The 24,778-nt window shown below is 40.4% G+C and overlaps 1 protein-coding gene across 1 annotated transcript in view; it reads left to right on the top strand.

Annotated features, from left to right (window-relative positions):
- The window catches only part of rgs7a (regulator of G protein signaling 7a), a 114,509-nt gene extending 92,308 nt beyond the window's left edge, over positions 1 to 22,201 (top strand). Inside the window, exons 7-17 of the mRNA XM_067367056.1 lie at positions 2,024 to 2,100; positions 2,567 to 2,648; positions 5,707 to 5,781; positions 6,158 to 6,256; positions 7,045 to 7,106; positions 8,858 to 8,968; positions 9,055 to 9,180; positions 9,324 to 9,510; positions 9,630 to 9,719; positions 18,821 to 18,874; positions 21,681 to 22,201. Of these exons, the coding sequence (XP_067223157.1) occupies positions 2,024 to 2,100; positions 2,567 to 2,648; positions 5,707 to 5,781; positions 6,158 to 6,256; positions 7,045 to 7,106; positions 8,858 to 8,968; positions 9,055 to 9,180; positions 9,324 to 9,510; positions 9,630 to 9,719; positions 18,821 to 18,874; positions 21,681 to 21,731 (1,014 nt within the window). The 3' untranslated portion in view covers positions 21,732 to 22,201. The remainder of the gene's footprint in view (positions 1 to 2,023; positions 2,101 to 2,566; positions 2,649 to 5,706; positions 5,782 to 6,157; positions 6,257 to 7,044; positions 7,107 to 8,857; positions 8,969 to 9,054; positions 9,181 to 9,323; positions 9,511 to 9,629; positions 9,720 to 18,820; positions 18,875 to 21,680) is intronic.
- The last annotated feature ends 2,577 nt before the right edge of the window (positions 22,202 to 24,778 follow it).

Genomic DNA, 24,778 nt, shown 5'->3' with positions numbered 1-24,778 from the left:
ATCGTTGGAACTGTGGTTTCGGGAAACACAGACTCGTTGAACTATGCTTATATTTGTTTTGTTTTGTTTTGAAAAATAAAGCATGAAAACGTTTTCTAGTAGGCCCCCAAAACAAAATCAAGACTTTGTAAAAGGGTATCATTTGTCCCTTTTTAAAAAGGCACAATATGTAAGATTTTTGGATTAAAATATCCAAAACCCACTAGAACGGTGTTATATATTTTGTTGACTTGTGTACTTACATTATCCCAGATGTTTCCAAGAAAGTTTAAATCCAGAGAAATAAGCAGTTTTAACCAGGACACGGACCGTGTCCATGTGTCGCCTATCAGCGACATCATATTACCCTCGATTTCCAGTTTTACTTTGTAGAAACCATGGAAACACCAAAGATGCTTTAATATATTACATGTTTTATTAGACAACTGTTTGTTTACATTTATAGACAGAAAATGAATTATTGTTATATAGCTCAACATGTGAAGTCTTAAGGACCCACCAGTATACTTCAAACAAAGTTCTTTTTCGTACTTCGTTTAGGGGTAAAAAAAAAAACGAAGTTCGAAATGCGTGACCAGCGTTATACTGTAAACGAACATCTGACACGCCCACACTGCTGAGAGCGACAGTTAGATGAATACGTAAATATGTGCTGTACACTTTCTTCTCAGTAACAAAATGAGACACAACAAAAATGAGAAAACAGCAAGCATTTATTATAGAAAGCATAAGAAAAGTGTCTGATCATAACAACATTGGTATGTTAGCACAAGCTCTGCAAAGTAGCATTCCAGTCACGTCACGTCACGTCTTCATATAGCACTTTATTCAATGGATTGCTTAAAATCAAGCAGCTTTACAGTATCAAACATGAAAAACAGTGTTAGTGCCTCATTTTTTCACAAGCACAACATTTTGTACTATAAAGCGGCTATCCAGTGTGTTCATGTTTTCACCCGTGGAGATCTTACCTCGACGACCTCAAACACACGAAATGAATAAGAGATGCGTCCAACGCGAGTGAAGGCGGAGCCTCAGCGCACACCTCCTATTACGTTATCGTCACTGACCAATGGTAGTACGAAGGTGTTTTGCAGCTGGAGTGAACTTTTCCTGAAAGTTCGCTTTGGCAAACCATTTCAAACTTCCAAAAAGAACACAAAACGAACTTCGTTTTGGCCTGATTTTGTTCGAAATGACGTCACATTAGTTCTTTCTTCGATTTCGTTTGAAGTATACCGGGGCCTTTATTGTTTGAATCTTATTTTCTTGATTTTCCGCGACTGCGTGTTTTCACCATGCCTCAGAGAAAAAGAGTATTTTCTCAAGTGGCTAACATAGCATAATCAGAAGTAGCTTTATTTTTAGTAACAGTAATACAGCATTTTCTCCATCATACAATATGTTTTAAAATTAATTGCATGCCATTTATCAACACAAGCCATCCAGCATTTATTAATATGATATTCTAATATCGATCTAGATTACTGCAGTGTGCAACATAGCAGCCGCTGAGCAAACACACAGAGAAATGATATAACATCGTTTTCAACACACTCAAATGTATCTAATATGATAAAACAATGCTTGTGTTACTTCATACATTTGACCGGAAGAAGCGGATGTGGCGACTGCGCCATAATTAAAGCTCTGCTGCTCACGAGGAGTGTGTCACGCTCGTCTCTTATTAGCAATCGTTCCAGCAGCCTTGTTCAGCTCCAACATCACTCGTCCCTGCTCTGCTTCATACTACAGTAACATTAATAATCTCATCCATGAACATGATTTCTGCCAGAGTCTCGTCACGATTCTTTTCCACCAGCTGTGAGGTGAAGACAACATCTCCCAAGATTCCGCCCTTAATCTCGGCGTCATCAGGCTACGCCTTTGTTTTAAATAGGCGACCTCTAGTGGCGAAACTTCACATATTGTGCCTTTAAATTAAATGAATGGCTTCTATTTCTCCAAAAAGGTTTTGCTTTTTAAAATTTGATCATAAAAATGCTCTTTTTTCCTCTTCCAGGAGAGTTTAGCGCGACTACAGCGGGCATTCGCCAGGAAATGGGAGTTTATATTTATGCAAGCAGAGGCTCAAGCAAAGTATGTATATTTCAGATTGTGATCAGTTCTGGTCTTTCCTATTCTTTATTGGCTGTTTTTCTTTGTGCATTTTTTAAAAGCATGCTACCCTGTCAGAATACAGGAAAGTGACTCTTTACATAGCAATAATTCAAATATTAATGGCTGGATCTCTTGAAATATCTGTCAAGCTGTGGTTTGTTCTTATGTTGTCTGTGCTAATGGATTTTTAAAAGTCTCTTGGACATAAATTGCACAGCAAAATTGTTTTTAGATTGGACAGACTTGTCTTACTTGTCTTATAAGTAGCTTCTGCTGTTTAAATTTATATTCAAGGCAATTTTGTGAGCACTATAGTGCCTCTGAGTGCCAAAACATTAGACAACTTTGACTTTTCAGCTCTGTTGCACGGTTCATTGCATGTTTGCCTTTTCTTTTGGAAGTTAAATATTTTAATTGCTTCAGCTTCTGTTTTCTGTCTGTACAGAGTTGATAAGAAAAGAGACAAAATTGAGAGGAAAATACTGGACAGTCAGGAGAGAGCCTTCTGGGATGTGCACAGACCAGTGGTAAGTAAATGTGTGTAAAGGCAGTACATGTAAGAACAATGCAGCTATTCTCTTTTATTCTTCAGAATTGTTCTTTGTTGTTCTCGAGTGTTTGAAGTTGTTCCCTCACAGCGGAATGACACCATGGTGTTAAAGCACCTCTGAGCTGATCGAATCACCTCTGTGCTTACAAAATTGTTGGCTAGCCATAAAACTAAAACACACATTCTAAAAATCATATATCATCGATTTCCTTAGACAATGTTCTACAAAGAAAAAAGTGAAATTTTGCAGTTGTGCCCTAAAAAGATATTCTTACTTAATCTATACTTTTAAAATTAATTATCATTGATTTATATCCTAAATTCTTTAATATTATATTTTAATGTTAAGTACAACTAGATTGTATTATCTTTTTTTTTTTTTTTTATTTATTTGTTTTATTTTTTTATTGTTATTCATGTAGATTTTTATACTATAATAGTATCTAAATATATTGAGGCTAATACTAATTTCAAAAACTATATATTTTTTACATACAGTGTGTGCATAATTATTATGCAAGTTGTTACCAATTCCAAACCACATCAATCTTAATAACTACTCTTAATTTTGTATTTAATCATTTTTAAGTGATAAATAATTGTTCATGAAGGCTGGAAGTGAAAAACGCCTTATATTCAGGTGTGCATAATTATTATGCAAATTTTATTTTACAGATAAAATGAGCCAGAAAAGAGATTTAACTCGGACTGAAAAGTAAAAAAATTATTTAAAAATCCTATGAGAAGGATGCAATACTAAAAATTGCAAAGTTAAAGGCATGACCATTGGGCGGCAAAATGCTCATTGGGTCAGCAGGGTCAGATAAAACAGGTGGAAAAGAAGACATGTTAACTGCAAAAGAATTAAGAATTAAGTGTGAAACCATCAGCAACCCTTTAGTCTCCAGTGCCACCATTTTTCAGATCTGCAACCAACCTGAAGTGCAAGGTGTCAGGATCTCAGAAACTTAGGTTAGGTAAATAATCAAAAAAAAATTACCCCCATTTAATAAGAATCACAGCTGAAGTGTTGTAAAATACAAGAAGACTGTTTATATATGCTTTATAGACAACAGGTTGAGAGTGACTCTTGTACCACTGTTTGAAGAATTTATCTTCCAGAATCTGGCAGTACGTTTGGAAGATCATTTTTAGTCCATCTCATGTCTGTCTTGCAGAGATGGACTAAAAATTATCTCCAAAAAATTACTGCTACAAATATTCTATATGTTGCTTAAAGGTGCCATCGAACGTTTTTTACAAGATGTAATATAAGTCTAAGGTGTCCCCTGAATGTGTCTGTGAAGTTGCAGCTCAAAATACCCCATAGATTTTTTTTAATGAATTTTTTTTTAACTGCCTATTTTGAGGCATAATTAGAAATGCGCCGATTCATGCTGCGGCCCCTTTAAATTGCGCGCTCTCCGCCCCCTCCCGAGCTCTCGACTCTATCACTGCATAAACAAAGTTCACACAGCTAATATAACCCTCAAAATGGATCTTTACAAAGTATTCGTCATGCAGCATGTCTAATCGCGTAAGTATAGTAATTATTTGGATGTTTACATTTGATTCTGAATGAGTTTGATAGTATGCTCCGTGGTTAACGGCTAATGCTACACTGTTGGAGAGATTTATAAAGAATGAAGTTGTGTTTATGAATTATACAGACTGCAAGTGTTTAAAAATTAAAATAGTGACGGCTCTTGTCTCCGTGAATACAGTAATAAACTATGGTAACTTTAACCACATTTAACAGTACATTAGCAACATGCTAATGAAACATTTAGAAAGACAATTTACAAATATCACTAAAATATCATGTTATCATAGATCATGTCAGTTATTATTGCTCCATCTGCCATTTTTCGCTGTTGTCCTTGCTTGCTTACCTAGTCTGATGATTCAGCTGTGCACATCCAGACGTTAATACTGGCTGCCCTTGTGTAATGCCTCGATCATGGGCTGGCATATGCAAATATTGAGGGCGTACACCCCGACTGTTACGTAACAGTCAGTGTTATGTTGAGATTCGCCTGTTCTTCGGAGGTCTTTTAAACAAATGAGATTTATATAAGAAGGAGGAAACAATGGAGTTTGAGACTCACTGTATGTAATTTCCATGTATTTAAGTCTTGTTATTCAACTATGCCGAGGTAAATTCAATTTTCAATTCGATAGCTCCTTTAAAAATAAAATATATTGCGTTTAATGGAAAAAAAAGTTGTTGTTTTTTACACAGACATTTAAAAATAACAGATTTTAGAGTTACATAATACTGTGGTGCTGTGAAACCGTGGTATTTTTGCTTATGTTTATCATTCCATCCAAATCTCATACCAGCCCATGCCTAATCAGTTATATAATCTAACAGAAAGTGAAGAGCCTGTCATTACAAATACCACAATAGTAACTCTAGTTACTATGCATTTTATTAGATTTTTCTTAAATAGTTATTGAAGAATACATTTTTACAGTATTATTATTGTACCAGTCCATGTGTTTTTGAGTGTCTATATGTGTGAATCACCTGGTGTGTATTGCTTTATGCCTTGTGTGTTTGTGAGCTGTTTGTTTTGAAGGAAGCAGCAATTTCTCCCTCAATTACACTGTGCTGATCCTTCTCATTAGCAATTTCATGCTAACTTGGCTTGATCTTTCAAGCTGACATGCAATAGCGAGATGCTGCAGTTCGTGTCCATATTTAGCCAGTAGTGTGGGTTCAAATGAGGTTTATTACAGAACTCTAAGTGTCTTGAGGCTGTTTTCTCTCTCCAACATACATTGGAGGCTTCGACCTAAATTTCATCCTATAAAGGAGTGTAGAAACATTGAGTCCTTTGTGAGATAGAGTCCAACCAGCTGGAGATTGTTTGACTGACAGTTCCATGCCTTTTAAAATATCACCTCATTTTCCCAAAACAGGAGGGAGTATTCAGGTAAGGTGCACAGCGTCAGGTGGTTGAAGCAACATGGTTACTATAGGTCATCTATAGAACTGACAGTTATATTGACTGTGTGTGTGTGTGTTTCAGCCAGGGTGTGTGAACACAACAGAAGTGGACATAAAGAAATCATCCAGAATGAAGAACCCTCACAAAACAAGAAAGGTGATGCAATATAAACCACTAACACTGCAGGAAATTCAGCATTTAATCAAATTACTTCAGCTTTTAATGTCCTAAACCATGTGATCAATCACTAAAGCAGTTATTCCACTCATTATATTATTGAACCTTTACATTTGACAAATGAATAAATCACTGAGCCAATCAGAATACCAAATCAGACTTAAATCAATCCACCAATCAGCCTCACAAAATCCAACACCTTACATTACCAATCAAGAACAGCTCACCTCAGCAGTCACGCAGCTGTCCATGTGAAATCCCCAATCACTGATGCAATCACAAAGAAATATCTTCTCTAATAACAGATTTAAATTTATGTAAATATGGTTGTAAATTATTCTGGTGATTTTCACAGTCTGTGTACGGCCTTCAGAATGACATTCGCAGCCATAGCCCCACCCACACACCAGCCGCTGAGGCCAAGCAACCAACCGAGGAAGAGCTTCAGGAACAGGTAATGCCTGATTGGTTGTGTGTTTATAGGCAGATAATTAAAAAATTTTGAATTTGAATTTATTGAGTATTCTATTTGATAACCAGATTCAACCAGTCATTCAAGTTTAATTTTTATCATTTGCTAGACTTCACTGATTTGTGTTCAGGTCTTGAAAAAATTACTATAATGACATTCCTTTGACAAACTTATATCTCAGAGTTGAAACTCAGAATTTTATGCTTCCTTTACATATTTGATATCCTGTTTTGCTTTTAATATTTTTATTGAAATTGTTTTTAACTGATTTGTAAGCATGTTTCTTCTGTTCAGGTTACTCTTAAAATCAGCTGGTTTGTTGGTCTTAGTTGGTTTAAGCTAGTCTACCTGGACTCGCAGCCTAGCAAAGCTGGTGTTTATCTAGCTGGCCAGTTGACATTGGGGATTTCGTGGCTGTGGATTAAGAATTAGTTCCCATGACTTATTAATTTGTTTACTTCGTGACGTTAAATCATGGCCCCATTTTACTAATTCATTCCATTGTTTCAGTTAAATTCAATTTAACTTAATTAAATTGTGAAACAAATTTGTACAATGTAGCCGCAGTTTAACTAGAATGAGGGAATTAATTCATAAAACGTGGCCATGAATTAATAAGTTGTGGGAACAAATTCTTAATTCATGGCCACAAGAGCAGCTGTGTGGAAAACTGCAAATTTTAGTTCATCCATGTCTGTATTTACCATCTGTTTTCACACACACATACCCACATACACTCACCCAGACTATTACCACCATTGTCTTTCCAGATCAAGTTTCGGCAAGCACAGTTAGACCGACATCGATTGAAAATGTCCAAAGTTGCAGAGAGGTAAGTCAGAGAGAGAGAGAGAGAACATCTGTGCTGTGATCGATCCACAGGTCTTCATTATTCTACAGTGCTTAAACATTTTCTTATCGATCGCCTTAATAGTCTGTGTAGTGATATTACTCATGCTGACAAATATGTTTCTGTTTCTCGTCCTCAAATTTACTTCCTCTGTGAGATCAATGGCTCTATTAGGGTGCCACAACATCTTGAAGCACTACGATTTTAGTGCTGCGTGAAATTAAACTGACGTACAGCAATCAATTTTAGACCAAAATATAAAATGTCCATCAGTGTTGGAGGTAACAAGTTACAAGTATTGTGCGTTAAATGCCCTTTATGATATCTGTGTTATTTTTACCAATAAGTAATGCAAGTAACTGACAAATAATAAGTATTAAATGAGAAACCTGGGATCTGGGTTATATTTATGGTTCACAATCATTGTACTATTGCATTATATATAAAGTCACTGATAAGCATAATACATTCAGATATGTGCTGCATTTTTTCCTGCAAAAACTAGACTGCATTTTAAAAAGTCTATATATATATATATGAATGAAATTAAATGTGCGTATATATTCTGAAATCAGACAAAGTCCTCAGTTTATTTTATAAGCGGAGTTGTTTACTTACTTTTTAATTAGTCTTCCTATTAAAGGATTAGTTCACTTCTGAATGAAAATTTCCTGATGTAGAAAGACATGAACATCTTGGATGACCCCCATGTCATCCAAGATGTTCATGTCTTTCTTTCTTCAGTTGAAAAGAAATTAAGGTTTTTGTTGAAAACATTCCACGCTTATTCTTCTTATAGTGGACTTCAAACGGTCTCCAGACGGTTGAAGGTCAAAATTACATTTTCAGTGCAGCTTCAAAGGGCTTTAAACAATACCAGACGAGGAATAAGGGTCTTATCTAGAGAAACGATTGGTCAAAAAAAAAAAAAAAAAAAAAAATACAACTGTATGCTTTATAAACACAAATGTACATTTCCAGGTACTGAACTCTTGTTATTCAACTATGCCAAGGTAAATTCAATTTTTGATTCTAGGGCACCTTTAACAAAACATGATTTTGTAGGAATTGTAATCAAGCGCTAAAGAGAATACTTATTAAAAGTTATATGAGCCAAATGCTTGGGGTCCTAACAGAGACCCGATTTCGAGGGAGCACCTGATTTGTCATCACGCCGGGTTGCGCCGATAGACGATGGTATTGTAGACGAGATATCATCAAAAGCATCAGCTATCGTCCATATCAAGAGGATTTGGCATTTCCATTTAAAGTATTAAATTATTCTTACATTTATGATTATTAGGCTCCATTTAATATTAAACTAATAGTACAATTCATTTCCCCTGCAATAATTACATAGTGAATCACCGCATAACCGACACGCTGCAAGGATAATAAAAGATGTTAGATTAGCTTACTCTGACAGATGCTTGGTCAGATTTTACTTTCACCTTCCGTCTTCCATGCCACTGTATATGTATTACTAATAATGATAAGTAATCAGACTTTTAATAATTAGTAACACAATAAAAATTAACATTCCCCAACACCAATGTTTTTGCTTTCTTATTTATTAGTTAAACTTTAAATTAAATTGAGTCACATAACTAGTATGTACATGAATATGCCACTATGCTATTTTACTAATAGATAATGCCCTTTAGTGGCATTATCTATGTATCTCTTTCTTCCTTTCTTTTATCCCTAACTCTATTTTTGTGATGGCCTTGTAGCTTGCTGAGTTACACTGAGCAGTATTCAGACTATGACCCGTTCCTGTCCACTCCTGATCCCTCCAACCCCTGGATATCAGATGACACAACGTTCTGGGAGATGGAGGCCAGGTCTGTTTCAAAAATACACATTAAATATTATTATTGTTTTTACAGATCAATGTGTTTATAATGTGTTTTTGTGTATGTTGGAACAGTAAGGAACCAGGTCAGACTAGAGTTAGACGCTGGGGTTTTAGAATCGACGAGGTGTTGAAAGATCCTGTTGGGAGAGAGCAGTTTCTCAAGTTCCTGGAGTCTGAATTCAGCTCAGAAAACCTTAGGTACACCTACACTAACCTTTTATGCCCCCTGCTGGTGGGTGAAGAGTAACACAGCCAGATGTTCCACTGGGCAGCTATACTTTTGCTGCATGTATTCTCTTTGTATTCTGCAAATTAATTCTCTGTTGTTATCCAAAACTTAGATTCTGGTTGGCAGTGCAGGAGTTAAAGAAGAGGCCGATTCGTGAGGTGCCAACACGGGTGCAGGAGATCTGGGAGGAGTTTTTGGCTCCTGGAGCCCCCAGTGCCATCAACGTTGACTCGAAGAGCTACGACAAAACCACACAAAACATCAAAGACCCCGGACGATACGCTTTTGAGGATGCACAGGTGAGGATTATTTGTTATTAGCAGCTATACATTGATTTTTTTATTTATTTACTTATTTTTTGCTTTTGTTTTTCAAAAAAATTATGAACCATATAAACATGTAAATGTGTGTCTCTCAGGAACACATCTATAAGCTGATGAAGAGTGACTCTTATAGTCGTTTCATTAGATCCAGTGCCTACCAGGAACTTCTGCAGGCTAAGAAAAAGGTAAAATGTTTTAAGCAATTTTTGACTCAGTCGCAATCAGTTTAGAATAACTCATCTTGAATACATTAAGACTTGCATCCACATGCCCTTATTACAGTGGTAATGTACTACTGTTCAAAAGTTTGGGTCGGTAAGATTTTTTAGATGAAGTCTCATTTAATTGATCAAAATACAGTAAAAACAGCAATATTCTGAAATATTACTATTATTTAAAATAACTGTTTTCTATTTTAATATAATTTAAAATGGAATTTGTTAATGTGATGGCAAAGCTGAATTTTCAGAAGTCATTACTCCAGTCCTTCAGAAAACATTCTAATATGCTGATATGTTACCCAAGATAACATTATTATTTTCAGTGTTGAAAACATTTGTGCTGTTTATTGTTTGTGGAAACCATGATCATTTTTTTTAAAGTTTAAAAGAACTGCACTTTTTTGAAATAGAAATATTTTCTAACATTATATCTGTTTTTACTGTCACTTTTGATCAATATAATGCATCCTTGTTGAATAAAAGTATTAATTTAAAAAAAAAAAAAAACTGACCCCAAACTTTTGAACGGTATTGTGTGTGAAATTAAGTATTTTCTGAGAAAAGCTGTTTATTTTTGTGTCAGATTCATAAACCATTGAATGTTGAAGTCAATGTATTTTTTGTTTGTTTTATTTGCATTGCATTGGACATCTTATTAAAACGTCTCGGTTACAAAGGTAACCCTCGTTCCCTGAAGGAGGGAACGGAGACGTACGTCGGACAGACCGACGAATAGGAATCTCGCTAGAGAGGCCAATCTACTTCGAGTGTAACTAAACGAGCCAATGCACATTGGCATGCAATCATATGCATCAGCTGCTCGCCTCGCAGCGCGGGTATATAATGAGCAGCAGGTGCGTTGCATCTTCAGGTTTTCGCTGAGGAGCCGAACCGGATAGGCGGCAGCATCAGCGGGGTACAGCGACTGTGGCGACGGGACGTACGTCTCCGTTCCCTCCTTCAGGGAACGAGGGTTACCTTTGTAACCGAGACGTTCCCATTCAGTCGGTCACGTTCGACGTACGTCGGACAGACCGACGAATAGGAATCCCTACCAAAGCGCCACAGGAGCTGCCCCCTTCCAGCGCTCTGTTGCAAGCCACCTGAACCCCCTTGCCTGAGGATGGTGGGACAGGGCTAACACAGAGAGAGTCGATCACTGCTGTTCCCCAAAACCCATTCAGTGAGACTATTGGATAACGCTGGGAAAGCGTACCCTTCGCTGGGAAAGGAACGCTGCGGAAGCCACATCCTTCCCCGAAGGAGTTATGTGGAGAAGTACATATGGACTAACCCTGTAGGGCTGTGCTACATATGGAAGAGCTGGGGTGACTCCAACCCGATGAAGGGTAGGTTCTCCCAGAGGGAAAGACACGGGCTTCGTTTAGGAGCAACCGTGGAACCAACCATATGGGATCCCCGTAGGGTCACACATATGGAACCCAGCCTAAACCCGGTTCTCAAGGATACAACGGAGTATAGGCCTGGCGCCAGACGCTCCGCCACGTCGGCTGCCGAAGGGATATCGGAGGACTCGACAGGGTCTGCCTTGTAGGGACTCTCTGGAGAAAAGAAGCGCATGTAGCGCAGCAAGCCGACACTAAGCCGGGGCCTCTCCGTGCCTCTGACCTGTGGCGAGAACATGGGAGGAGACCGGCTCGACACGAAGGCTATAGTATCTAGCGAACGTGTTAGGTGTCGCCCAGCCCGCAGCTCTACAAATGTCTGTCAGCGAGGCGCCACGAGCCAGCGCCCAGGAGGATGCGACACCTCTCGTGGAGTGAGCATGCAACCTGAGCGGGCAGGGCACACCCTGAGCTTGGTAAGCCAGGGCGATGGCATCCACTATCCAGTGGGCCATCCTCTGCTTGGAGACAGCCTTTCCCTTCTGCTGGCCTCCATAACAGACAAGAGCTGGTCTGAGGTCCTGAGGCTTTAGGTTCTGTCTATGTACAGTCGCAAAGCGCGGACTGGACAGAGTAAAGCCAGGGCTGGGTCTGCCTCCTCCGAGGGCAGCGCTTGCAGGCTCACCACCTGGTCCCTGAAGGGACTGGTAGGAACCTTGGGCACAAAGCCAGGCCGGGGTCTTAGTACCACGTGGCTATCACCCGGCCCGAACTCCAGGCACGATTCGTCGACCGAAAATGACTGCAGGTCCCCTACCCTCTTGATGGAGGCCAATGCCACCAGCAGCAAAGTCTTCATAGACAGAATCTTTAAGTCTACTGACAGCAAAGGCTCAAAGGGAGCAATCTGAAGTGCTCTCAGCACCAGAGTGAGGTCCCAAGAGGGTATGGAGAGGGGACGAGAAGGATTTAACCGTCTCGCCCCCCTAAGGAACCTGATGACCAGGTCGTGCTGACCAACAGATTTGCCATCTAAGTGGTCGTGGTAAGCGGATATAGCAGCAGTATGGACTTTTGAGGGTGGAGGGGGGACAGCCTACGCTCCAACCCTACTGCAAGAAGGAAAGCACGACTCTGATCGAGCATCTTCGGGGGTCTTCCCGGCGAGAAGAGCACCACTCGACGAACAGGTTCCACTTTGGAGGCGTAAGCACGTCTCGTAGACCGTGCACGTGCCGAAGTGATGGTGTTAAGTACCTCAGGGGGTAAGTCACCTAGAACCTCCGCATCCCGTCCAAGGGACCAGACATGGAGTTTCCAGAGGTCTGGACGCGGGTGCCAAAGAGTGCCCCGTCTCTGAGAAAGAAGGTCTTTCCTCAGAGGGATGGGCCAGGGAGGGGCTGTCGCGAGGAGTGAGAGTTCTGGGAACCAGGTCCGGTTGGGCCAGTAAGGCGCAACTAACAAGACCTGCTCCTCGTCCTCCCTGACTTTGCACAGGGTCTGTGCAAGTAGGCTCACTGGGGGAAACGCATATTTGCGCAGGCCCCGGGGCCAGCTGTGAGCCAGTGCATCTGTCCCGAGTGTCCCCTCGGTCAGAGAGTAAAACAACTGGCAGTGGGAGGTTTCTGGTGAGGCAAACAGGTCTACCTGAGCCTTTCCGAATTCTCTCCAGATCAGCTGAACCACCTGGGGGTGGAGTCGCCACTCTCCTGGCAGCGCAGCTCGTGATAGCTCGTCGGCCACACGGTTGAGCACACCGGAGACATGAATGGCGCGAAGCGACCTCAGATGCTTCCGACTCCACAGGAGGAGATGGCGGGCGAGTTGTGACATGCGACGGGAGCGTAGACCACCTTGACGGTTGATGTACGCAACGGTCGCAGTGTTGTCCATACGGACCAGTACATGCTTGCCCTGAAGCAGGCCTTTGAGGCGGCTCAGAGCAAGGCGTACTGCCAGCAACTCGAGGCAATTGATGTGCCAATGCAGATGGGGTCCCGTCCAAACCCCTGAGACTGCATGCCCGTATTACGTGGCACCCCAGCCGGTGGCAGAAGCATCTGTGAACACCACAGCATGCCGGGACACCTGTTCTAGGGGCACTCCTGCCCGAAGAAACAAGGGGTCCGACCACGGACTGAAGGTTCGGCGGCACTCCTGAGTGATTGGCACCCGGAATGTGCCGCGCTGCCACGCCCATCTCGGGACTCGGCCATGAAGCCAGTGCTGAAGCGGTCTCATATGAAGCAGACCGAGCGGTGTTACAGCCGCAGCAGCCGCCATATGCCCCAGGAGCCTCTGAAAGAACTTCAGTGGGACCGCTGTCCTGCCATTGAATGTATTCAGGCAGTTCAACACTGACCGAGCACGTTCCTCTGTGAGGCGTGCTATCTGCTCGACCGAATCCAACTCCATACCGAGAAAAGAGATCCTCTGCACCGGGGCGAGTTTGCTCTTTTCCCAGTTGACCTGAAGCCCCAACTGGCTGAGGTGTCTGAGCACCAAATCCCTGTGTTTGCACAACTGATCCCGGGACTGTGCTAGAATGAGCCAGTCGTCGAGATAGTTGAGAATGCGAACACCCCGTTCTCTCATGGGAACAAGGGCTCCCTCCACGACTTTCGTGAAGACGCGGGGAGACAGGGCCAGCCCGAAGGGTAGGACTCTGTACTGATATGCTCAACCTTCGAACGCGAATCTCAGGAATGGCCTGTGTCGCGGAAGAATTGAAACATGGAAGTACGCGTCCTTCAGGTCAATCGCTGCAAACCAATCTCGGGGACGGATGCACTCGAAAATGCGTTTCTGCGTGAGCATTTTGAATGGTAGCTTGTGGAGGCTCCGATTCAAAACTCGCAGGTCCAAGATCGGTCGTAACCCGCCGCTTTTCCTGGGTACAATGAAGTAGGGGCTGTAGAACCCCGACCTCAAATCGGCTGGAGGGACCGGCTCTATCGCGTCCTTCGCCAGTAGGACTGCGATCTCCGCACGCAGGACAGGGGCATCGGCATCTTTCACTGTAGTGAAGAGGACGTCCCTGAACTTGGGGGGAGCCGGGCGAACTGAATCGCAAAGCCGACCCTGATGGTCCGAAGGAGCCAGCGAGACGGACTGGGGAGCGCTAACCCGGCTCGCAGAGACCGTACAAGCAGGACCAAAGGGACCACCGGTGTACCCGCAGCAGGGCAGCGAGGTGGAACACAGGGACGCGGCTCGGGGGCTCTCTTTGTGAGGCGGCCCGAAGCGGCGTCACAGTGTGCTAGGCAACACTTACCTGGCTCCACGGATGGACAGAGGGAGCAGTCGAGGCTTTGGCTGCCCGCTGCTCGCTGCTGTCCACTGGCGACAGAAGAGGGGGATGAGAGTGGTGAGGTTTTTCTCCTCCCACTGCTCTCCAAACCCTCTTCAGACCTGGAAATGGAGGAACTGCTCTTTAAAATTTGGGTACCGCTGCCTCTTGGGTCAGTGGCGGAACAGAAACAAACCCAATAAAGGATTTACCACCTGGCCCTCCTCCAGGGGTGGAAGAGCAGCCCCACCCATCTCTGGGTCGCCCGTCTCAGGGGTGATTCTCACCAACCAGTTAAACAGCTGCAGAGACGGGAGGCGTCATCTCCCCGCAATGGATACAGCAGAGCCTGCTGGGCCGGAGTTTCTTGCAGGGGACGACACCCTTGGCGACGAGCAGACTGAGGGGCGGCCCAAGAGGAACTCAATGGTTTGTCATGGGAAGCTCCCCTATCCGCTACTAACTGAGGAGAACCGCTGGGCTCAGTCCTCGACAGTGTCACCGAAAGGCCACCTCGTAAGATGGGAGCATTGAGAAAGCATTTAGCTTGACAACCTCTCACACCTCACAAGGTAAGCCAGGGGGCACTTCTGGACCACGGAGGTGGACATCGTCTGGCTGAGGGCCTGCGCCGTGACTTTGATCACGGTTAGTCAACAAGCGCAGCTCAACCCCAGCACAGAACTACCCTCATGCAAAAAGAGTGCCTTGGCCTCACATGCAGGGTGGGTGTGGTCTGTGTACAGCCACCCCATCCAAGAGGGTAGTGAGAGAGGAAAAACTTATGCAGATTGGCACCTTTGGCATTCCATATTTATGGCACCAATATACCCCCATACTGCCAAGTTTTCCATGCACATCTGGAAGACCCAGGAAAGCATGGCTGTAAACTCTGAATCTGAGTCAGCATAAGCACACACCATTACAGTGGGCAGCGTCACCCTCATTTCCAGAGCATAACAGCACTCTCTCCGATGCTGCAATCGACGTCTGTCCCTCAGCTGGAGCTCTGAATGAAATGCTAGGTTCCCCTATGAAAAGGACCAGCAATCCAATCCAGAAACTGCACAGCTTGCAATGCGCTAGAGAGGGAGGGGCCCTAGGGGGTTGGTTCCCCGAAGGAACCCCTCAACCTCATGTCACCCAAGCCATATCAGCAAAGTAGACCTCTTCTGGTGCACCAGAGAGGGCGCTACAATGGAGATTACGCAAGGGAACCGCGCATCTAGAGCGCCGAGCGAGCGCTGGGTTGCCGTGACAACCCGCGCTGCAGCCCGGCAGCTCGACGGCACACGACACGCAGAGGAGCGAGAGGTTTGCTCTCGCTGATCTCCGCGGTCTCCCAGAGTGTCGGGCAGAGCCGCGGCTGTGCTTTTACACACAAGCGGCAGCTGGCCAACAACAGAGGGGACTCAAGCTTCCCGGAGAAAGAAGAGTCACGACCGGCGTGTCGACGTGATCATGTTCTCATATGAAAACATGAACACCCACGAACATCATTTCAGCACGCGCCCAGACATGCGAAACGGTGATCGTGGCCGTCAGTGAGGACAGGAACGATCGCATCCAGAAACACAAGTAGGATGTCGTCTTTAAAAAGACGCGAATCTACTTGTGTAAGCTCTTTCAGGGACTTTACTCTTTTAGAAGTGCTGAAGCACGCAGGGGAACGGCCACCGCAACACAGACAGGGATTGTGTGCAGCCTGTCATGTGCTTTCTCTCTCTTTGAAGGCGCTCACTCTTACCAGCCGTAAAAACGGCTTTTCAGCGCTCAAAAGCGCACCGTACCGGCCGTGAGAACAGCCTTCTGACGCTGTCAAACAGCTATTTGCTCAAAAACGGCAAACGAAACAGAAAAAGAGAGGACGTCGACCCCGCTGCTGTGCTGTTCGCCCGCACTCGGAAAAAAAAGAGAAGTTCAACCAAAAGCTTGACTCGTCTTCTAGCAGACACTCGCTTGCAGAGAACAGGAACAAACACCGTTCGGCTCCGAAGCGAAAAGCTGAAGATGCAACGCACCTGCTGCTCATTATATACCCGCGCTGCGAGGCGAGCAGCTGATGCATATGATTGCATGCCAATGTGCATTGGCTCGTTTAGTTACACTCGAAGTAGATTGGCCTCTCTAGCGAGATTCCTATTCGTCGGTCTGTCCGACGTACGTCGAACGTGACCGACTGAATGGGAACCTTGTTTATAGGAACCTACTTGAAAAATAGCTCAACTTAAAAAAAAAAATAATAATAAAAAAAAAAGGCCCTGTATTCTGTTCCAATCTCTTCCAGCTGTTTTTGAAGGCAAGAACAAGCATCCTAAAATGATCAAAATGTGTATTTTGGGATTAGGGTTATGATAGGATGATGTAAATTAGTTTGTTACAATTATAATAATGTTATATTAAAGGATTAGTTCACTTTTAAATAAACTTTTGCTGGTAATTTACTCACCCCCATGTCATCCAAGATGTCCATGTCCTCCTTTCTTCAGTCGAAAAGAAATTAAGGTTTTTGATGAAAACATTCCAGGATTTTTCTCCTTATAATGGGCTTCAATGGGCACCAGACGGTTCAAGGTCCAAATGACAGTTTCAATGCAGCTTCAAAGGGCTTTAAACGATACCTAACGATGAATAAGGGTCTTATCTAGCAAACCGATCGGTCATTTAAAAAAAAAAAAAAAAAGTTTACGTTTTATAAGCACAAATGCTCGCCTTGCTCTGTTCTGGGATGCGCGTTCGTGACGTCACGTAATACGCAATTACGTTGAAAAGGTCACGCTTGACATAGGCGGAAGTATGAGTCGGTGTTTACAACTTGAACGTGCAAATACTAACCCTGCGTCTCAATAAGCTCCCTAGTTCCCTAGGTCGTGAATCAGTATATCATGAAAGTGAATGTGGCTGATTCCCTGATCAGTGCCGAGACTAAGTGACTGAACTAGGGAGCTGATTGAGACACACGGTAAGTCAAACGCCGTTTACAAAAAAAGGTAAAACAACTAATGGTTCTTCCATCCTGTGTTGTCAGTGCTATCAGACTGTCATACCCTTCTCCATCAGAACAAAAACACCTTTAAAGGGGGTCGCACACCGGACGCGCACATTATATACGCGCAAGCTCAATTTTGACTTGACTCCTGATAGAAGAGCTGCACAATGGGAGTGTTTTACATCAATAGGGAAACGTTACATATGCTTTAATATTTCACACTGAGGTAAGTGTACATGGAAAATGGCACAACAGAGCAAAATGAAAGAAAAGGCTATGTTTATTATACATTTTTAGACTTTATGTATCTTGCAGCACAGGGTGAAGTCAGTGTGTACATTAACAACAATTTGAGAGAAATATAATATACATTTAATGTAAAACAATGTACATAGCGCTCTGTGGCACGGCAGGATTTTGAGTCGTAGCTGGGCATCGCGGACAGGCGCCGAATGTCGCGTCCGGTGTGCGACGCTGTTGCTTAGTAATGGTGGAAATCCATTTTGTCCGGTAATGCAGCGAGATGGAAACAGGGACTCACCGACTGATTTTTAATGGCGGGATTGAGATTCTTCCTCTGTTGGCAATGGTTGGCATTTGCCACATGTGCACCACCACGTCTGCCCGATGCTGGAGAGGTGTGTGTCGCCGCAGCAGTCTCTTCCATCTGCCTAATTTCTTCCTCTGTGTATTCCGGTTCAAAAAGTTAGGGCAGGGGGAAAAACTCATCTTCTCCTCGTCCGACATTGTTGTTTTACCTTTTTTTGTAAACGGCGTTTGACTTAGTATTTGCACGTTCAAGTTGTAAACACTGACTTGGTACTTCCGCCTATGTCAAGCGTGACCTTTTCAACGTAATTGCGTATTACGTGACGTCACGAATGCGCATCCGAGAACAGAGCAAGGCGAGCATTTGTGCTTAAAACTTAAATTTTATTTATTTATTTTTTAAATGACCGATCGTTTCGCTAGATAAGACCCTTATTCATCGTCTGGTATTGTTTAAAGCCCTTTGAAGCTGCATTGAAACTGTCATTTGGACCTTGAACCGTCTGGTGCCCATTCAAGCCCATTATAAAGGAGAAAAATCCTGGAATGTTTTCATCAAAAACCTTAATTTCTTTTCGACTGAAGAAAGGAGGACATGGACATCTTGGATGACATGGGGGTGAGTAAATTATCAGCAAAAGTTTATTTAAAAGTGAACTAATCCTTTAACACCAGCAGTGAAAGGGAAGTATTATTTTTTGGGGTGGATATAATATTTATTAGAAACCACAGTTTCAAAAATGATTTAGTGGTACAACAGCAGTTAAATCTGATACATTTGAATTGACACAAATAGACAGATATATTAATTATATTTACTATACACATATATACATATTCAGACACACCCTGCTGTAGTCCCTTTTTTCACTCTTTATCTTGTTGACTGAAGTCGGGAAGCATACAGGATCGCAGAACCTCATTTGAAAAGTTCACTCGTAATGTGGTAAGTGGTAGTGGCTCCGCCCCCTCAGTGATGGCTTACCTGACCAATCAGACAGCAGCTCTGGTCAAGCTTGTCTGGTTCTTTATCCCACCCCTGAACCTTGTGATGTCAAGTTAATTCATGTTGTCATGACATTTCCTACAGGGTTAAGCAAGCTCTTCTCTTCTTGTTATTTTTGTCTTCTTCAAATGATGTGTTAGCTGTGTTTTGTCACTCTCTGCATGACTTTGCATTTTGGTCTTCTGTTGCAACAGCTGCCAAAATGTGTACCTGTTCACTTTTCTCTATCTTATCCACAGAAAAGTAAGAACTTGTTTTGAAGGAAGGCATTGCTTCCAGGTAACCCTGCTTCTCCTTGACCTGTATGTGTTGCTCCTGTTCATATCTGTCTGAGTAGTCTGGGATACATATCTGTCTGAGCAGTCTGGGTTTCTGTTGAAGGAAAAGATCACCCAAAAATGAAAATATAGATTTGTTTTCTTCCATTCAACACAAATGGAGATGTTAAGTAGAATGTTTTTATCCATACAATGAAGGTGAATGCGAAGGCTGAGTATTAACTAACACAAACTAACAATGAGCAATACAGTTGTTACAGTATTTATTAAACTTTGGTAATGTTAGTTAATAAAAATGTTCATGTTCATGTTATAGTGGATTAAGCAATGTTAACAAATACTACTTTTAATTTAATAATGTATGAGTAATAAATGTTGAAATTAACATTAACTAAGATTAATAAATGCTGTTCAAGTATTGTTCATTCTTAGTTCATGTTAACGAAAGTAGTAGGGATAGTTCACCAAACAATAAAAATTCTGTCATCATTTACACCCCCTCAATATGTTCCAAACCTGTATAAATTTCTTTGTTCTGCTGTACACAAAGGATATTTGGAAGAATGTTTGTAACCAAGCAAATCTCGCCCCCCATTGACTACCATAGTAGGAAAAAAAAATAATATGGTAGTCTTTGGGTGGCTTGGTTACAAACATTTTTTCTAAATGTCTTCCTTTGTGTACAGCAGAACAAAGAAATGTATACAGGTTTGGAGCAGCATGAGGGTGAGTAAATGATGATTTTTGGTTGAACCAACTCTTTAACTAATGTTAGCTAATGAAACCTTATTGTAAAGTGTAACCAAATATAACATATATATTTATGTGATATAAAATATCACAAAGCATCATACAAGTCGTCAATATTCCTGTTTTATAAGTCTGTTTTATACTCTACACTACCGTTCAATTAAATTTGGTTTCAGTTCTTGTAAAGGATTAGTCCACTTTCAAATAAAATGTTCCTGATAATTTACTCACCCCCATGTCATCCAAGATGTTCATTTCTTTCTTTCTTCAGTCGAAAAGAAATTAAGGTTTTTGATGAAAACATTCCAGGATTATTCTCCTTATAGTGGACTTCAATGGCCTCCAGATGGTTGAAGGTCAAAATTACAGTTTCTCAGTGCAGCTTCAAAGGGCTTTAAACGATACCAGACGAGGAATAAGGGTCTTATCTAGAGAAACAATTATACAGAAAAAACTGTATATGCTTTATAAACGCAAATGATTGCCGTGCAAAAGCTTACGCTGTATGTCCTACGCCTTCCCTATTCTACTTACGGAAAAAAACAGAACTGGTTCCACGTTCGTTACGTAAGTTGAATAGGGAAGGCATAGGACATACAGCGTAAGCTTTTTGAAGAATACGGAAAAGCGGAAGCACATGCAAGCACACGATCATTTGTGTTTATAAAGCATATACAGTTGTATTTTTTTTAATTTTTTTTTTTAAATGACCAATCGTTTCTCTAGATAAGACCCTTATTCCTCGTCTGGTATCGTTTAAAGCCCTTTGAAGCTGCACTGAAACTATAATTTTGACCTTAAACCATTTGGAGGCAATTGAAGTCCACTATAAGGAGAAAAATCCTGGAATGAAAGTCTCAATTTCTTTTCAACTGAAGAAAGAAAGGCATGAACATCTTGGATGACATGAGGGTGAGAAAATTTTATTTGAAAGTGAACTAATCCTTTAAGAAATGTATACTTTTATGAAGCATCATTAAAACATTGTTCAAAAGTGACATTAAACGTTTACATTGTTACAAAAAATGTCTTTGAAATAAATTCTATTCTTTTGAACATTTTATTCTTCAAAAAAAATGCAACTGTTTTCAACATTGATAATTAGAAATGTTTCTTGAGCAGCAAATTAGCATATTAGAATGATTTCTGAAGGATCATGTGACACTGAAGACTATAGTAATGATGCCTAAAATTCATCTTTGCCATCACAAAAATATATGACATTTTAAAATATATTCAAATAGCAAACATTTGTTTTAAATAGTAATAATATTTCACAATATTACCATTTTTATTGTATTGTTTATCAAATAAATGCAGTCTTGGTGAGCATGAGAGACTTCTTTCAAAAACATTAAAAAATGTTACCGATCCCAAACTTTTGAATGGTGGAGTACATTCAAATATGGAAAAGAACAAAATGTAATATTTAATTTAATATATTTCCTATTCAATATTTGAGAGCTACAGTAGAAAACAAAACTTTTAGTGAATAACAAATTAGCTCACATTAGAAAGTTTGGAACAGCATGATGACAAGTAAATGATGGCAATTTTCTTTTCTTTTTTTGGGTGAACTATCCCTATAATATAATTTTACTGAAAGGAGTCATTTCATCTTAAGCATGCATAAGGATTGTTTTGTCAGCTGTAGTCAATAGCCAATACCGTATAAAATCATTTGTCTTTCTCTTTGTTCTTTTTGTCTTGTGTTTCAGGGGAAATCTCTGATATCAAAGAGGCTGCCTGCTGTCGTCCAATCTTGCTGAGCCTCAAACAATCCACCGATGATGAGGACGCTGTCATCTTCATCTCTGTCGTCTGATTGGTCCAGATCCTAGATACCCTGGACAACGGACCAAATCACATGCATGTCCAAGAGACTGAATTTTTACATCAGTTTCTACTTGCTACTTGCTAGTTTCAGTCTTTAAGACATGGACTTCAAATATTTTGGAAGTGCAGCAATGTCTTTCAAAAGAGGAAAATGATATTCTCCTCTCCTCTTTTGTCTGTCAGGACTGTCTCCAACTGTAGACTGATCAAATGATGTCAAAACCAGAAAATTTAAAGTCATAAAAACCACAGTTAAATATAACAGCGTAGACACATTGTGTAAAATCGAAGAAGCTTTAGACACAGAGATGATCTCTTCCTACTCACCTTTCATCTCTTTTTGCATTGATTTTATTGCACTATAAAGGATTTAGCACACGTTTGCTTATCGCACATGTGAAGTCGCATGGGATATATCTGAAAGCGACTGGTCTTGCAATCTGTCTCGTCTGTTCTTTGTTGGCTCCCTCCTTTATTTTTTTATACCATATGTAAACACTTTTACTTGAAAATATATTAAAGTCAGTCCGTTATCTGAAAGCCATGCAGTGATTTTTCTTTCACGGTGCCAATATCAGAGCTGTAACGCAGTGGTAGAGCATTTACTCTTGACAGATTGGAGCCGTAGTGCTCCCAAAGGAACGCAGGTTTGAGTCTAGATTGCATAATATGCTCATTCCATTGGCAAACTTTCTAGTCTAATACAAGGCAAAAAACAAACAGTGCTGTTTGACTGCAGAATTCACTAAAATATGTCCTGATTTTAGGTGATACTTTAATTAGAGCTTTAATTAGTCCTTTAATTATTTCATTACAAGATTTTGGGACATACTGGTTTACGGCTACGCAATATATCGTTTTAGCATCGATATCGCAAATCCGCGATAAAAATTGAGAAAGAAAACAGATGCGTATCATTATATATGTTCAGTCTTAAAGTGACAGCAGTCTAAAATTCCTGCTGTGTCTTTGAAGAATACGGAAAGCGGAAGCACGTGCAAAGGCGATCATCTGTTTATATAAAGCATATACAGTTGTATTTTTTTCGAAAATGACCGATAGTTTCGCTAGATAAGACCCTTATTCGTCGTCTGGTATCGTTTAAAGCCCTTTGAAGCTGCACTGAAACTGTAATTTTGACCTTGAACCGTTTGGAGGCCATTGAAGTCTACTATAAGGAAAATAATTTTGCATTTGATTATTAAATTTCTGTAACTGAATACTGCTAGACTTACTTGAAAAACAATAAGCACTGTTTATTTAATTTGTATCTTTGTTCTATGGAGATTCGCTCACCTACAAAATCACCCCAATCAATCTAGAATGATTTAATTCTTTCTAAATAGAGATATTCAAGTCATTTGGTGTCATTTCACAATATATATTGCAGAAAAACTAAATATTGCAATGTAATTTTTTTCCAATATCATGCATTCCTAATACCGGTTATAGAGCAGGGTAAAAATTATAATCATTATTATATTAAATTATATATATATATATATATATATATATATATATATATATATATATATATATATATATATATATATATATATATATATATATATATATATATATATATATGTATATATATATAATATATAAATTGTATATATTACAATTTAATTGTAAAATAACACCATAATAACATACAATTGAAAGTCTTATACTTTTTTCTTTTTTATCTTATGGTAATTTTGATAATTTGCAATTTAGCTACTTTGATCTGCATATAAATCAATTTTAAATTTAATTATCATACTTGCAGTTTGCAGGACTTTATGCACTACATTTCCTTTTTCAGTTTTTAATTAAAAAAAGAAAAAATATGCCATCTCTGCCAACTTGCTTTAAAAAAAAAAACAATCACAATCTAATTAATCCAATCTTAATGATGGAAAAATAAGTGCTTGTTCATTGTCAGCTACCCACAGACAAAATTAGCTGATTGCTGTTACTTTTTTAACCACTAGAGGGCAATGACTCCATCCACCAGGTCATTTTCTTGAAGAGTCTTTGAGTATTTGGTCAGTTTGGTGAGAACAGCACTAAATCTTGAGGTCCAAACTAACCGATCCAACACTAACAGTCAGCTCTGAGCAGAACAATCTAGTTTGCTGCTATCAATACAATGAGGAATTTAACATGACATCTGAGCACTTTAGCTTCTTTAGTTTCAACCAAAACATGAGTGTATTTGTGTCTGATCAGTGTGAAAAATGTGTTTTTTGGGTGTTTTCATATGTTCTTCGCACTAGTTTGCGTGTGTGTGTGTGTGTGTGTGTGTGTGTGTGTGTGTGTGTGTGTGTGTGTGTGTGTGTGTGTGTGTGTGTGTGTGTGTGTGTGTGTGTGTGTGTGTGTGTGTGTGTGTGTGTGTGTGTGTGTGTGTGTGTGTGTGTGTGTGTGTGTGTGAGAGAGAGAGAGAGAAAAATAAAGGGAACAAAAGAGGGATGTTATTCTTATTGTGGTCAAATAGAGATGAGTTCAAAACCACACAAACAACAGAATGGGAGAACGAATGACAGAATAAGCAAAGAAAACAAAAGGAGAACAGTCAGTACTGTGTAACATCCCAAGCCAAATTAAGATTTATGGGTATACACATTTCATCTTAAAAATGATAAACTGTACAGTGAAAGATTAATGATTTTGCGTCTGAAAGCTTTTGTCTTTTTTAGGCCACATAACACATCTGCTTTGTCTTGCCTTGATGTGCTGTCAAAACTTGTTTATAAAACCATTTTGCATTTGGAAAGACACTTGAGAAAAACCTTCAGGCGGGACCTCAATAAAGCCACAGTGAAAATTTCCAAAATGTTCCAGAAACCGAGCCCACACTTTTTTGATTGAACAAATATAAATATATATATATATATATATATATATATATATATATATATATATATATATATATATATATATATATATATATATATATATATATATATATATAAATGATCATCTGGATCAAACTTAT

Source organism: Chanodichthys erythropterus, chromosome 18, assembly GCF_024489055.1.
Source record: "Chanodichthys erythropterus isolate Z2021 chromosome 18, ASM2448905v1, whole genome shotgun sequence".
Classification (NCBI taxonomy): Eukaryota; Metazoa; Chordata; class Actinopteri; order Cypriniformes; family Xenocyprididae; genus Chanodichthys; species Chanodichthys erythropterus.
This window is presented reverse-complemented; position numbering and strand designations above follow the sequence as displayed.